Here is a 15,377-nt window from a genome sequence, read left to right as displayed (position 1 = left end):
TACTGGTCAAATTACTTGTTAAGAGTGTTGCAACAATTTAATATTGCACACTCCTAAAGTAGGGGGACTCGCCACATACAATTTTTATTTAAAAAAAAAAAAAAAGTAAAAATCAAAATTGGTGCAGTAGAATGAGATATCTTCTCTTTTTTTTTAGTCTCTTTCTCTGAAAGCTGTAGCAATAATGCATGATGAGGTATCTTAATACACAAGAATATGGTCGCCTACCACATGAAAACACACCAGTGGAGTTTTTTTGTTTTTAAAAATTTAATATTGTATATTATAAATAATTTTGGGGGTATTTATAACTTTATACCTGAGATAGTGGAGAGACGATGAGACTCAAACCGGGGGCGCCCTTGTTTTAAAAACATTTAAGTCAGTTTAACTCAAAGTTCGGTTTGTTTCACCAGTAAGCTTTTAGCAGTATTGTTGCCATGTTTACCTTCAAGATACCTTGTGCACGTAGCTGTGATGCTACAATGTTAGCATGGAGCCTGCTATCACTCAAACACCGGTGTATGATATTTTGTTAGCATTGAGGTGACAAATGGATGATTTTGTTATCCATGTTCTCATTATTAAACAGGTCAGATGACCAATGAAACAATCTCCAAAAAAACAACCTAGATTTTCTTTTCTTTAAGAACAAGAAGTTAGCATCTCTTTGAAATTCACTACTTTTTATACGAAACTTGAACACCGTGTCTGTCTCTCTCTGCACACTGGATTTCAGACTGTATATCTACTTGGTTTATTGTTGCATCCTGGTTTCAGTCACTATCAGTCTTTCTGTTTTTACTCTTGAGTGTGCAGGTTTAACTTTGGGAACATGGGCTTCTGGTTTCCTTGGTCTGTGGTGCTGCTAGTCATCTCTGCAGGCTTCTTCACCTACATCACTGTACTCATGGTGAGGCACAAACACAACACTGAGGGTTTAACTGTAGTTTGGTCAGTTTCATCCAGTTGGTTTGATTTCATATTTACACTGTTCTGGTGTATACAGTAACATTTCCATGGAATGCTAATCCTCACATTTAAAGACTGTTAAAATATCTATTTGTTTCTTTAAAAGTAGTTATTTCAGTTTTGTGCAGCCGGTCATTTTGTGTAATGTTTTATCCAAGTGGTGGCTATTTTATTTGACATTTTGGGAAATAGCTTATTCACTCGGTTGCAGAGAATTAGATGAGGATCGATACCACTCCTCATGTCTGTGCGTTAAGTATGCAGCCAGGAAGCAATTAGCTTAGCTTAGCACTGGAAGCTAAGCTAAGACTAGAAGTAGGGGTGAAACGGCTAGCCAGGCTCTGTCCAAAGTTTACAAATATTCCTACCAACACACATGACGATCACTGATTAAGAAATTGGATCTTGTTTGTTTTTAATTAGTTTTAAACTAAAAAAATTAAACACAATTTGTGGTTTTATGGTTGAGTTACAAGCTCTAACTACACTCAGTGGCCACTTTATTAGGTACAGCTGTACAATCTGATGCAAATCAATACAACAGCCCTTCCATAAATTTGACCTTTTTTTTTTTTTTATAAAGTGTAAATTTAATTATGTTTACTATTTAGATTATCGTTAAAGGTACTGGACAGCATTATATTGAGAGGTGTTACTAATGTTTTTTGTCCTCCCTATTTACATAAATGAGGGGGGCAGAATATTAGAAACATCTCTGAATATAATTCAGTCTACTACAACACCATCACTATGACCTCAGTACTAAATTTTGACTAACACCTGTATGACAGTGTCAACAAAACCTGAACATTATAGGCATCATAAAAGAAGACTTTATGGCAGAACAGTTGTATTGGATTGCATCAGATTGTACAGGTGTACCTAATAAAGTGGCCACTGAGTGTATTTGTTGGTGAACAGCCGGGAGCAGTGACATCCTGGAGTCAGGCCATCAGCGAATAGTTACACCACGTTACTCCCTCTAAAACCAAGTTAGATTTTTAGATTTCTGTTTGTGTATAGATTAAACAAACAGATAACGTGTTAATTACTGAGCTATAGAGGTGTTGGTAGGTGTATTTTTGAACTTAAACCAGAGCCAGGCTAGCTGTTTCCCCCTGCTTCCAGTCTTTATGCTAATATAAGCAAATAGCCTCCCAGCTCTAGCTCAATATGGTAATAGTGGTGTCAGTTTCCTCATCTTAACTCTCAACAAGAAGGCAAAAAAGTGTATTCCCATATGCAACTATTCCTTTTAAACAAGATACAGGAATGTCTACTATAGCCGTGAATAGGTGTTATCTCAGAGCCTGTAGTATCTATTATGTGCAGTTTAAAGGTTTATTATGACTCTGTACAGTTCATCACAGCATCTCTTATCAGATTGAATGTGTGTTTTATGTGTGTCTTATTTCTCTGTGCAGCTGCTTGCAGTGTGTTTGTTGTCAGAGGGCCAGAAGCTTTATTTACACTGGAGTCACAAGGTAATTGCTCTCTCTCTCGCAGTGTTTATCGACTGCTGAATCAATGTATTTATTTATTTAAGCTCAAAGTGTCAGACAGATTGAGCTTTATGTCTTTTTTTTTTTTTTTTTTAAGAGATTACGGCAGTCTTTTTGATGGATTGTCTTGCTCTGCCTACATGTTCATCACAAACACCAAATTATCCATGTGTAGATAATCTTGTAGATAGTTACTGTGCTTAAGACATGAAGCTAAAGTGATTGTAGGCTTTCATACGAAATGTTATAGTGACACCTCAGCAGACCTTTTTAAAAAATAAAATTTAAAGATGGGATAATCCTGCTTGTATCACGGCCACTTGCAAACAAAATGCCATATATAATCAAATATAAAATATAATTAGTTTATTTATATAACTCATTATGACCAAGGCAACATCTAGCTTAACAGGGAGGGATTCGCACGGCAAGCAAGGCAAGTTTATTTGTACAGCACATTTCAACAAGGCAATTCAAACATAAAAGAAACATATGGCAATGGCGATATGTTGTGATCAACCGTGTCAAATGCAGCAAGAACAGTCTGTGCTGTAACACTGAAAACCTGACTGGAAGACATCAAAACAGCTGTTTTAATGTCAAGACGTTCAGCTTTTTCAATGATTTTACTTAAAAACAGGAGGTTTGATATGGACCTGTAATTGTTCACTAGTAATGCGTTTAGATCTTTCTTTTTTAAGAGTGGCTCGATGACTGCAGTTTTCAGGGCCTGTGGGAAGACACCAGAGAGAAGAGACATGTTGACAGTCTGTAGAAGATCTGAGGATGCAATTAGAAACATTTTTGAAAAAGCCTGTTGGCAGAATATCAAGGCAGCAGGAAGAGGATTTCAGAAGTTGTATAATGTTATATAAGTTTAAATGGTTAATAGGATCAAATTGTGTCATGCTATTTCAATTGATTTTAAGGGGACACTGGGACAACACACATCCTCTGCCTGATATGGAGGCACTGACTGCCTGTCTAATTTTCTGAATTTTGTCAGCGAAGAAGGCAAACTCATTGCAGGCCCTGGTGGATAGAAGTTCAGAGGCTAACATAGCTCATAGTTATCTAGAACACACAGTTCTTTAGTCCCTCTGTCCTGGAGGTTGTCAACATGGATGTTAAAATCACAAACGATGACTACACAGTCAAAGTCAATACAGATTATAGACAGCAGTTCAGTAAAGTCATCAAAAAAGTTTGCACAGTATTTAGGTGGCCTATAGATATTTAGAAATATAGCTCGAAGAGGAATACCAGCAGTGACCAGCTCTTTCATCTGGTCAGTGAACTCCAAGGGGGGGGTGACCTTGAAGGGGTTTGGGGGGGTGAAAAAGGTGAATCCTCCTCTCGGCTCTAATGTCTGATTAAAGCTCTCTTCAGGCGGGGGCTGGAGTAGCTCTCTTTCAAGGTTTCTGCTGCGCTGTGTTATGTCTTCCTCCTGTTTTGATTCCTCTTGTATCTTGTCCTTGGCAGAGGGAACAGACGGGTGACGCAGGAAGTAAAATAGGTTAGAGATGAATAATTTTACTCCAGACTTGTTATGGCAGAGTCCATCTGCCTTAAAAAAATATATAAGAAAAAGTTGTAATCAATAAAGTACACTGAATGGACGGTGCACGCAAGTGTTAGGTGCCAACAATCTGCTAAATCTCTCAACTCCTCTTCTGACTGGTGTTAGAGGGCCACTGATGAACACAGTCTGAATGCTAAGGTGTTTTAACAGATCAATAAAGTCCTGTTTAAGCACTTAGGACTGTAGTTTCACAACATTATTGGTCCCTATGTGCAGTATGATGTTTTCCACATATGTGTGTGCAGGCACGATATGCAGGATTCTTTCTTTCAAGTCAGAGACCATATGCTTCGGAAAGCAGAGTATTTTGGTGGTGTTACTGCACATGCTGCTTGCATCTTTTGTAGTGAAATCACCCACAATCAGAGTTTGCGACCCAGTCGTTAGCTTTCCTTGCAGCCTTTCACTTTTGCTTTACTCTCAGTCCTTACCCTGCTGTGTGAAGATGAGGTTATCCAGGTCATCAGGCAGAGATCCAGGGTCCTGCAACAGTGGAGCAAATCAGTTGGGGAGGTTTGTTGCTAACCTTCCCTTTCACAGCTGTCCACAGCTGTGTCCTACTAAGAACAGGGGTTGAAGAGGCGTTCTGCCTGGACGATAATGCATCTTACGAATAGAGAATCTTTTTATTTTCTGTTGGGTTTTGGTCACACATCCTCTCTCTTTTCCCCTGCAGCTATCGGCCAGGTTACCGGCTTCACCACAGCTCACATTATTTCCGATTTCCTCTTTCCTTGTCTTTAGTTGATTTGGAAGTCCAGATTCTCACAAATATAATAAAACATGTTACTGAGCAGCTATTTATTTTTGGTTTGGTTGATACAAATAACCCTAGCTTCAGGCTTCACTGATTCTGTCTTTGCAGTTTAATACTGGAAATTTAGAACTGCAATCAAACACATACGTCATAGGTGTTCAGTTATACTGTCCGGTTACTAAACGATAATCCACACCTTCCAGTCGATCAGAATCCAGAGGCATCAGCATACCTGTGTTTTCATTTATAAGATCTTGCTTTCTAAGTTGCTGAAATACTTAACACCCTCAGTTCAAAGTGACAAACCATGACACCAGATCACAGAATATGTTGGCCTTAAAAGTTCCTCATTTCCTATTTTTAATACTTGTTTAATTAGTGTGTCTCTGTGTAATGACTGCTTTGAGTGACTCAATCATCTTGTGATGTTTTATATAAATGTATTTTGTATCATGTAAAAGAGATCTTTATCTCAATGAGAGTTCCTGAATGAATAAAGCTTAACTGTTTAATGACAGCTGCCAAAAAGACTAGCAGACGATGCAAATAAACCTGTAAAATGTATTTGTATTATCCTACAACAGATGTGAATAGTGTGTGTGGATGGTTGACATGTTTGGTTGTGCCTTGTTGTCAGATTGGGATCCTAGTGAGCCTGACTTTCTCCATCGTAACCACTGCAGTCTTGTCGGACCTGTGGAGTAAAGAGTGGACGACGTTACTACTTTCCTTCCAGGTGACTCTCCTCCCATCAGCCTTCACTTGTTCTGTGTGGTTTCCTCTCATGATGCCAGATTTTGTTTTGTATCCTGACGCAGGTAACGGCACCTTATTTACATGTGGGTGGAGTCTTACTGATGACTGCGCTGGCTTGGCCAATAGCTTTGCATTTCTTTCGCATGAACAGCAGAGGTGAGGTGCACAGTTTGTGTTGATTTACATAAAAGTGATGGTGAATCAAACACTCTAGACTGCAAAGAATGTTGGATCTTAAAGAAATAGTTCGACATTTTGGGAAATATGCTTATTCGCTGTCTTGCCGAGAGTTAGAGAAGATCAGTAGTAGTAGTAGAGCACTTATCAAAACAAAGTGCTTCACAACAAGAGAAATATAAAGAAATAAAAAACACAAAAGCAATAATTTGTCTCTGTTAATTTACAGTCAGTAGCTGGTTAGCTTAGCATAAAGACTGTCAATGGGTGAAACAGTTGCCTGGTTCTATCCAAAGGTAATAAAATCCACCTATCAGCACCTCTAAAGCTCAGAAATTAACACGTTATCTCATTTGTTTAATCCATACAAAAACCCCTGTAAAAATCACAATTCACCGTTTATGGGGAGCTGTTCTGGACTATTTCTTGGCCGGGGTTCAGCAGCGAATTTTACTTACCTGAATTAAAAACATTAATGAACCTGTTTCTTTCTTCTTTAAAAAAAAAAATAATAATAAAAAAAAATCAAACTTTATCTGTTTTGAGAATAATTCTAAAGCAAATAACAGTATCTTGAAATAAAACAGATCATCCCACCAAATCAAGATGTCACTTGATTTAAAAAGTGAACTCCCCCATGTAAGTAAACCTGCATGGGGAGTTTACTGTAAACAGTTGCCTTCACTACTGGATTTTGATGAATGTCTTCAGATGCTTTTAGTCAAACCTTACACTTTTTTTTTTTTTTTTTTTTTTTTTCCTTTGTTTCAGTAAAGCAGGTCCTGATCTTGGGGATGTACCTGACAATCCTGTCGGCCCTCTACTTGGTGCCCCTCGGTTTGTATTCTCCTTGTATCAAAGACGAGGGGACCCTGGGCCCTGCACCGGCCCTCATTGGCCACAGAGGGGCACCCATGGTGAGCAGGAACCAATAATCTACTCAGCTTTTTTCCCACGATGTTTTTAGTCAGATTGTTAGGCTGCACTGGTCCGATGATCTAGTCCAGTGTAAGACTCCAGTCTCCTGAACTGGATCAGGAACGTAATGGAAAATGACTTAAATTGAATTAGCATTAGGGCTACTTACTATTATTTTAATTATCGATTAATCTGCCGATTATTCTCTCGATTAAGTCATTTAGTCTAAAATAATTAACAAACTGGGGGAAAAATGGCATTTACAACTTCAGAGCCCACTGTGCTGTCTTCATTTAGCTTGTTTTGTCCAACCAACAGTCTAAAAGTCAGATTTTTAATTTACTGTCACATAAGACAAAGAAAAGCAGCAAACTCTCACATGTGAGAAGCTGAAACCAGAGAATATTTGGCATTGTTGCTTGAGAAATGATGAATTAGTTAAATAGTTTTCTGTCAATCGACAAGTCACAGCTGGTCTAACTAGGACAATCAGTATTTCTCAAATTATTCTGGAAAAAGTGGCATCTTTTCACACCAGTAAAATGACCTGTCAGAGCAGTGAAATCATTTGACTCAAAGTTTCCTGTTCTGTTTAAGATTTTTAAGTCTGGACACAAGAAAAAATCCCATGCAAAGCAGTGTAATTCTACATATATTCTGGGATACCGTGAGGGCCTGGTGTTTGGATACAGGAACCCTGCTCACATCTGTCCCAGTTGTTTGGAGCCCAGAGATAAAATGTTTACACTCTCAAGTGCAAGAGCAACTTGAATATCCCCTGCATGTACTGACAATCCTGATTGATTATCATTGCGTGTAACTCCATTTGCAGCTTGCTCCAGAAAACACTCTGATGTCGTTTGAGAAGGCCGTGGAAACAGGAAGTGAAGGTCTGGAGACAGATGTCACTATCAGGTCAGTCAGCAGCTGACTGCAAACATGAATATGTGGGAAATTATTGGCCTTTTTAGAAAAAATCTTTGATTCACAGCTGGTCAGCGTCTTCTTATAGACAACCAGTATCGATCAAATGGAATATTTTAATTGGATTGTTTATAATAGAGTTAATGTTAGTAAAAAAAAAAATGTATGCAAATGTGCAGTTTAACACACAGTATCTTAATATTGGTGCAAATTCTTGCTACCAGCTCTGTGTCACAGTGACAATGTTATCATGCTGACGTTCACCGCCTTAGTTTAGGGTGTTAGCATGCTAAAACTTGCTAATTAGCACTAGTTTTGCAATTATTTAGTCATAAACCGAAGTATCTGACAAGTTGAAACTTCGACCTGATGATGGCGCTAGATGAAAAGTTAATCGATCATAAAAGTTATTACAATTCATTCTGAAGGGAAAGAGGAATTTTTTGGTACTAAATTTCATGGCTATCTATCTAACCGTTGTCGAGGCATTTCACTCAACACCAAAAATGTCAGCCTCATGATGGCGCTAGCGGAAAAGCCAGGCGATCACCAAAGTCAGTAGGAATCATCCTTTGAGGATCACAAATGTCTGTACAAAATTTCATGCCAATCCATCAAATAGTTGAGATATTTCAGTCTTGAACAAAATGGCGGACCAACCATCGACAGACAGACATTGCCATCCCTAGAGCCACAACGCCATCATGGCTAAAAATATGGTGCACCATTCAATGTCCTTTTTTAAATAACAAGTTGATTTTTGGTCCCCAAGATATTCATTCTCAAATGGAGCATGCTTTTCTAAACTGAGACTTGGTTTCGTTATTATAGATATTAAGTAAGTTTTCTCTGACATACAGGCCACATTAGTCAATGCTGTTGTCATGTCATGGTTGTAGCTTTGATGGTGTTCCCTTCCTGATGCATGACCACACCCTGCGACGGACCACCAACATTCACGAGGTTTTCCCCAACCAGACTGACACCCCGGCTGCCATGTTCACCTGGGCCGATCTGGAGAACCTGAACGCTGGAGCCTGGTTCCTCTCTGTGAGTCACACAAAATATACTGTAGTACTTTATGTATTGGGTTTATCTTGAGTGCTCAAGCAGGGTTTTTATTTTCTCAGACTTGAAACAACTATTTTCACAGTTGATTTAATCAATCAGAAAATGTTTCTGCAGTTTTAACAATCAATTAATCATTTAAGTAATTTTTCAGGCAAAAATACCAACCATGCCCTACTTCTCACTTATAACTATGTTTGTCTGGGTTTTGGACTGACAAAACAAGCTATTTGAAGACATCAACTTGGGCTTTAGGAAATTGTAACAGGCATTTTTCACTATTTTGTCTTTTACATTTGATAGTCCAGAATTCAATCAAGAAAATAATTAACCAGTACATCAGTAATGAAAATAAGCGTTAGTTGCAGCACTACAGACTGGTTCTTCCCATGATGAGCAAACTGACGTTAGATAACAGATTCACAATTTGCTTTGTTTTAAAGGCGAACTCCATCAATTTTACCTAACACTTTGACAAGTAAAATATTTACATGCACACATTGCAGACGCTGCATGAAGTAGAATTCAACTCAGACACAGCAACACAGTGGAAATACTACACCACATCTGCTTCACCTCTGTCTCGGTCAGCTTCAGTTTATTTAAAGTGTACCAAAGAGCCTCTGTGTGTCTGATGTTATATTTTAACCTGTAACGTGTGCAAACATGAGACTCCACATGTAAGAATACACAAACAGGCAGACTCCCAAAAATGCATGTAAGAATGTTGATATAACAGGAAAAGCATATAGCAACAATATGGACTTTCTGACGTAGTTCTGTGTCTCAGTGCAAATATTCCTTTATACTATGAATATTTGCACATAACTTATTCAGTTTTGTAAATGTAATTCTTTGTTTTATACTATAGAATAATTTTTTAGATGACTTTTTGCGGTACTTGTATTTTCTCCTACTTTTGTATATTTTGACAACACAATGGCAAATTCCTTGTATTTGAAAACCTACTTGGCAAAAAAACGTGTTTCTGATTAGCAGAATTGAGGTAGTTTAATCCAAAGCAGAAAGTATTGGTTGTTATCAACATATTGGCAGCAAATTCACGTCTCCACAACAACCAAACTACAAGACCAAACTCAGCTGGCATGTGGGGAACATATTGGGCAGCATGTTATGTCACAGTATTAATTAGGTATTGATGGTTGTCCCTTCCAGCACTATCCGTTTGGTACAGCCGGCTCTCTGGGAGCAGAGGACCGACTGCGGGCAGGAAAACAGTCTGTCTGCAGCCTGCAGGCCTTCCTCCAGCTGGCAGCTCAGAAAGACAAACTGGTGATCTTTGACCTCTACCGTCCACCCAGAGGTCACCCTTACAGAGACACCTGGATCCAACGCACGCTGGAAGTCATCCAGAACGAGTCCTCCATTCACTCCTCGCAGGTGAGGCTTTGGTTTGGTTGTTGGAGTATGTGAAGGGACCGAGCTGGCAGGCGTGAAGAATCACAGGTGGATTTATTTACCCAAAAATTAAACACAATTTACCAAATGTGCAACAATGTTCAGGGCCCATTAAAGATTTCAACTAAACTCAGGCTATGATAACTTAACATTAACTGAACAGACTAAACTGACCACTGTTCTGTTTTATTTGTAATTTAGCTGGTAGTGTGTTACACTTGTTTCAAAAATTAGTCTATCTACAAAATGTCCAAAATAGCATTTGTGATTATAAAAAAAACAAATAAACAAAAAAAAGGTTGGCTATACTTAGTAGTGATGTGTGTGACTGAGGTGTCCAGCAATGATATGAAACAGAAAAGATTTAAGATAAAGCAGCTATAACTGACATTTTTATAGTAAAAATGTATCAAATGACAATGTGAAAAGAGTCTCTTGTAGTGATGAAGCTGAATTATCAGCTGAATCTGCAGCTCCTCTCAGCTCTACAGAGCTTTATAGTGAGTTTCAGCTCATTGTTTAGCTGTCCGGCTACAACTTTACTGTCTTGGTTCACTCTCAAAGCGCCGTTTTCAAGTCCAAAAAACCCACTGTACACAACCCGCTCAGCACCGAACAGCAGACACACAGTTAGAGACTAGCTGGTGAACACAGTGGAGCATTTAGCAGCTAAAGAGAGATTTATTTCCCTCAGGATTTAGTGGAGACCAAAGCCAGAGCTAAAAGAGAATATTGGACTAACATTCATCAGGTGGACAGAAGCACGACTGCAGATGAAGAATAATGTTGCTCTGTAACTGCTGGTTGTGTAAATATGCAACTGTTTGCTTACAAGTTAAACATATCAACTTAAAATGTTGTTCACAACTTGTTTCTGCTGCCCTCAAGTGGCCAAAAAAGTTATTGTAGGTTTAAAATGATTAATCGATTTTCTCAGAATTGTCAAGTTTTCTGTTCAACCAACTGTCTCAAACAAACTGAGCCGAGCAGTAAAGGCTTGTTGTATATTTTGTATTAATTTGTCTTGTATTGAAGTTGAACCAAGGAACGAACCATGTTTACTTAGCTGCATTATGTTCTGTTCTCGTTTAAAGAAGTACAGCTGAAACAAGTAACATAAAATTAATTGTCAACTATTTTGATCATTGTTTCAGTCATTTTTCATGAAAACGTTTCACGGTTACAGCTTCACAAAGGTGAAGACTTGCAGCTTTTCCTTTTTTTTTATTAATTTAATTTTAATTTAATCTTAATAAATTAGATTATTGGACTGTTGGTTGGACAAAACAAACATTGTGAAGGTTTCACTTTCGGCTCTGGGTAATTGTGATGTCATTTCTCACTATTTTCAGAATTTTAAAAACCAATCGATTTAATCGAGAAAATAATCTGCAGATTAATCCATAATGAAAATAGCCATTAGGTGCAGTCCTAAACCTAACACCCTTTTTAAGTACATTTTCCTGATAATACTTACATACCTTTTTACTTTAAGTAACATTTTCAATGCAGGACTTTTACTTGTAACAGTAGTGAGTATTTTTACAGTGTGGTATTAGTACTTTTACTTAAAGGATCTGAATACTTCCTCCACCACGTGTGTGTGTGTGTGATGCTCACCAGGTGCTGTGGCTGCCATCAGATCTGCGAGCTCTGGTCCAGGAGATCGATCCTGAGCTCCAGCAGACATCAGGCAGTCGGCTCCCCCTACAGGAGCTCCAGAGGAACCACATCGTCAAACTCAACCTGCACTACAGCTCCATATCCGCTGAGCTCATCAGGTCACAGTGTGTGAGTGTGTGCGTATCAAAGACGCCCGTGGTACTTTGTAACGCATCATGAATTTTTCTCCTCTCTTTGTGTGCAGTGAGTATGCTGCAGTGAACATCACCACCAACCTGTATGTGATCAGCCAGCCATGGCTCTACTCTCTGGCCTGGTGCACTGGAGTCCACTCGGTCACCACCAACGCTCCTCAGCTCCTCAGCACCATGAGCTCCCCTCTCTTCCTCATGGTAACAGTTCAGCTACAAGTTACCTCAGCAAACATCTCTAATCTTTAGCTGCTCCTATTTTAAGTGAAAGCACGTTTACTTAGAGTGAGAAAATCTCTTTTCAGGGCCTTGAAGCTTTTCTCCCCTTTAAACGATGTGGTCTTACACAAACACACGGTTCAGTGGTGGAAAGTAACTAAGTACATTCACCCAAGTACTGTACTTAAGTACAAGTTTGGGGTAGTGGTGCTTTACTTGAGTATTTCCATTTTATGCTACTTTATACTATCGGTGGGCGAAATGGCCAAAATCTTATATCATAGTCACTATATAGGAGTAATAATAAATTACCATACTTCATCATGTTTGATTATTTTCTTTTTTATTTAACTTCCATACAAACAATTCCTCCTCCTCCATGTTTTCCTGTCACTCTCTTCTTCTGTGGCGGTTGGTGAACCAGCTTAGAGGTGCATTACTGCCACCAACTGTCGCTCTCATGTCACGTGAGAACGTGGTAAGCAGTCCTGCAGCCCAAATCACATCACCTTGTGAAGCAGCTGAATTCACGAGATCACGCAAGCCCTGAATATATAGCAGAGACACTAAAGGATAGTTATTAAACCGTGTTGCCAAATCTCTACCGGTGGACACATTTCTACCATTGCACGGTATACCGTCATATCGCCCAACCCTACTTTATACTTATACTCCACAACCTTTATTTAAGAGCTACAGTTACTTTTCAAAGTAAGATCTTACACACAAAACATACGATCTGTTTATAAAATATGATCCATTGTAACAGATTAAACTACCAAAAGTAAATGAAGTAGTTAAAATTAGCTCCACCTTGACCAACGACAACAGTAAAGGACTGCTTACATATTTAATACATTGTATAATGAGTACTTTTACTTTTGATACTTTCAGTATTAACAGTGTTACTGTAAGTACATTTTGTTGCTAATACTTCTGTAATTTTAGTGAGATTTTGAATGCAGGACTTTTACAAGTAATGTTTTGTTTGCTGAGGAGAATTCCCCACAAACTCGTCTGTCTGTTCTCTCTTAGAGTCCAGATGAGTATAACCTGATGTGGATTCTCACTGATCTGGTGTCCCTCGTGCTGATCCTCATCATCTTCGGCTTTCACTGGTGAATCTCACACGCGCGCAGTTAAAAACAAAGCAGGACAATCCTACCTACTTAGATGTAGTGGTGACTTTTCACCCAGGCAGGACTAATAAAGTCTGATCTGAATAAGATGAGATAAAACAACGGGTCACATGTTGTGTTTGCTTGCAGGTGGCGAGAGCGAGTGCTGGCTTTCTGCTCGGGCAGCAAAATCATGCTGGACAATGGCACTTATATCAAGTTCAAAACAGGTAAGCTACTGTAAAAGGTCAAATCAAAGAGTTAATCCTTGAGATACTCTGCTTTATTTAATTTTGTCTCTCTTCGGTGCCAAGTGGTCATCTATAGTTTCTCTGATATGTAATGTCTAGGAGATTCAAACAGTGTGGTCAGCGCTGCAGTGTTTTCTTCTTCTCACTTATTTTTATACACCTAGTTTTTCCATGTGCATCTACTCCCATGCCTGTATCATAACGTATGCAGCCTAAATGTCCAGGATGCTAACAAGAACAGTAAAGTTTTAATGTGATGTTCATAAAGATGAAGAGTTAATTCAGGAGTGAAACATGATTTTTTTTTTTTTTTTTTTTTTTTTTTTTTTAAAGCCCTTAATCCTATATATGAGCATGGTTATTTAGTTTAAATAAAACCGTCATAGGAAAATCTGCCAAGAGCTTTCCTCATCTGAAATAAGGTTGATCTTCTTGTACTTAACGTAATCCTACAAAAAAAAACCTTCATTCATGTTGCACTTAAAGCAATAGTTTTACATTTTTGGACATGCTTATTCGCTTTCTTGCTATCTTTCTGGTTAGCTTAGCATAAAGACTGGAAACGGGGGGACAGCTAGCCTGGCTCTGTTCAAAAGTTCAAAATATGTCTACAAGCACCTTTTTAAATCTCACTAACGACAAACTTTGGTTTTTGTACGGATAAAACAAACACGTTATCGCATCATCATAATCTTAGAGAGGGTGTGTGAGCACTTGACTTGAATTAGACCCACAAGAATTTCAGATAAATAGGAGACGATGGTGTAAACTAAATTAACAGCATTTATTTGCATTGGATCGGAGCAGATTATGCGTTTCCTGGTCTTCATTGTGTGGGTGTGGACGACATCATTTACAAGAAAGTTCAGCTCCTGTTAAAGGCAGAAAGAAAAAACGGCTGCTATTCTTTCTCTGTTACCATCATTGTTTTCTCCTGCTCTGAAGATGTTAACGGCGTTGAAATGTACTTGTGTGCCAATGAAGATGTTTTTGTTGTCTTTTTAAATTCCTTGGTAATAGTCTAGAAAAAGCATCTTTTACGCTGCTGCAGCCCACAGAATTAAAGCTGAAACTATTAGCTCATCAATTGACAGAAGATTAATCTCTTGATAATCGATTTGTTGTTGTACCAGTTTTTCAAGCTTTAAATGCCAAAACATTCACTAATTCTAGCTTCTCAAATGTGAAGATTCTCTGCTTTGTAAATTGAATATCTTTGGATTTTGGACAAAATAAGACATCCGAAGAATTCAGCTTGGGCTCTGAAAGTGTGATGGCCATTTTCCCACTATTTTATTGATAGCCTAATGTAAGACAGTAACTCAATGTCTGCTGCTACAGCTATATATATATATATATATATATATATATATATATATATATATATATATATATATATATATATATATATATATATATATATATATATATATATATATATATATATATATATATATATATATATATATATATATATATATATATATATATATATATATATATATATATATATATATATATAAAAAAAAAAAAATTGGACTGTCCAATTCCTTAATGCTATATTACATGAGATTTGACTCATGTTGTAGTTTCATGCTTTCAGCTGCTCGTTCTCTTTTCAGCGACACCCATTACTGTCGTTATGTGACTGATTTTCAGTATTTTGTTTTCCCATCTCCCATTACAGAGATGAGTGATATATGGTCAGTCACCAGTGCTAACTCGCAAGCAGAGAGGACACCCAACCTGGCAACCGTGACTGAGCACTAAACCATTTGCCTCTGAGAGGAGCCAACCTGGCAACACAGAGCCCCATACTGCCAACCTGTAAGAGCTCCACAAAATACACTGTGACGTGCTCTTTGTTTTAATGAAATAAAGTGATGGAAACATTTCTTCA

General features: G+C 38.1%; 1 protein-coding gene across 2 annotated transcripts in view; it reads left to right on the top strand.

Moving 5' to 3' along the window:
* LOC122887827 (glycerophosphodiester phosphodiesterase domain-containing protein 5-like) overlaps nt 1-15,377 on the top strand; it is a 26,215-nt gene extending 10,838 nt beyond the window's left edge. For both annotated transcript variants that reach the window (XM_044221404.1, XM_044221403.1), the window contains exons 5-17: nt 820-913; nt 2,397-2,456; nt 5,451-5,549; nt 5,632-5,725; nt 6,518-6,663; nt 7,497-7,579; nt 8,488-8,638; nt 9,833-10,057; nt 11,699-11,856; nt 11,943-12,090; nt 13,144-13,226; nt 13,377-13,456; nt 15,165-15,377. In XM_044221404.1, coding sequence (XP_044077339.1) covers nt 820-913; nt 2,397-2,456; nt 5,451-5,549; nt 5,632-5,725; nt 6,518-6,663; nt 7,497-7,579; nt 8,488-8,638; nt 9,833-10,057; nt 11,699-11,856; nt 11,943-12,090; nt 13,144-13,226; nt 13,377-13,456; nt 15,165-15,247 — 1,504 coding nt within the window. In that variant the 3' untranslated portion in view covers nt 15,248-15,377. The remainder of the gene's footprint in view (nt 1-819; nt 914-2,396; nt 2,457-5,450; nt 5,550-5,631; nt 5,726-6,517; nt 6,664-7,496; nt 7,580-8,487; nt 8,639-9,832; nt 10,058-11,698; nt 11,857-11,942; nt 12,091-13,143; nt 13,227-13,376; nt 13,457-15,164) is intronic.

This window comes from Siniperca chuatsi, linkage group LG14 (assembly GCF_020085105.1).
Source record: "Siniperca chuatsi isolate FFG_IHB_CAS linkage group LG14, ASM2008510v1, whole genome shotgun sequence".
Classification (NCBI taxonomy): Eukaryota; Metazoa; Chordata; class Actinopteri; order Centrarchiformes; family Sinipercidae; genus Siniperca; species Siniperca chuatsi.
The sequence above is the reverse complement of the archived record's forward strand: the minus strand, read 5'-3'. Positions and strand labels throughout refer to the sequence as shown.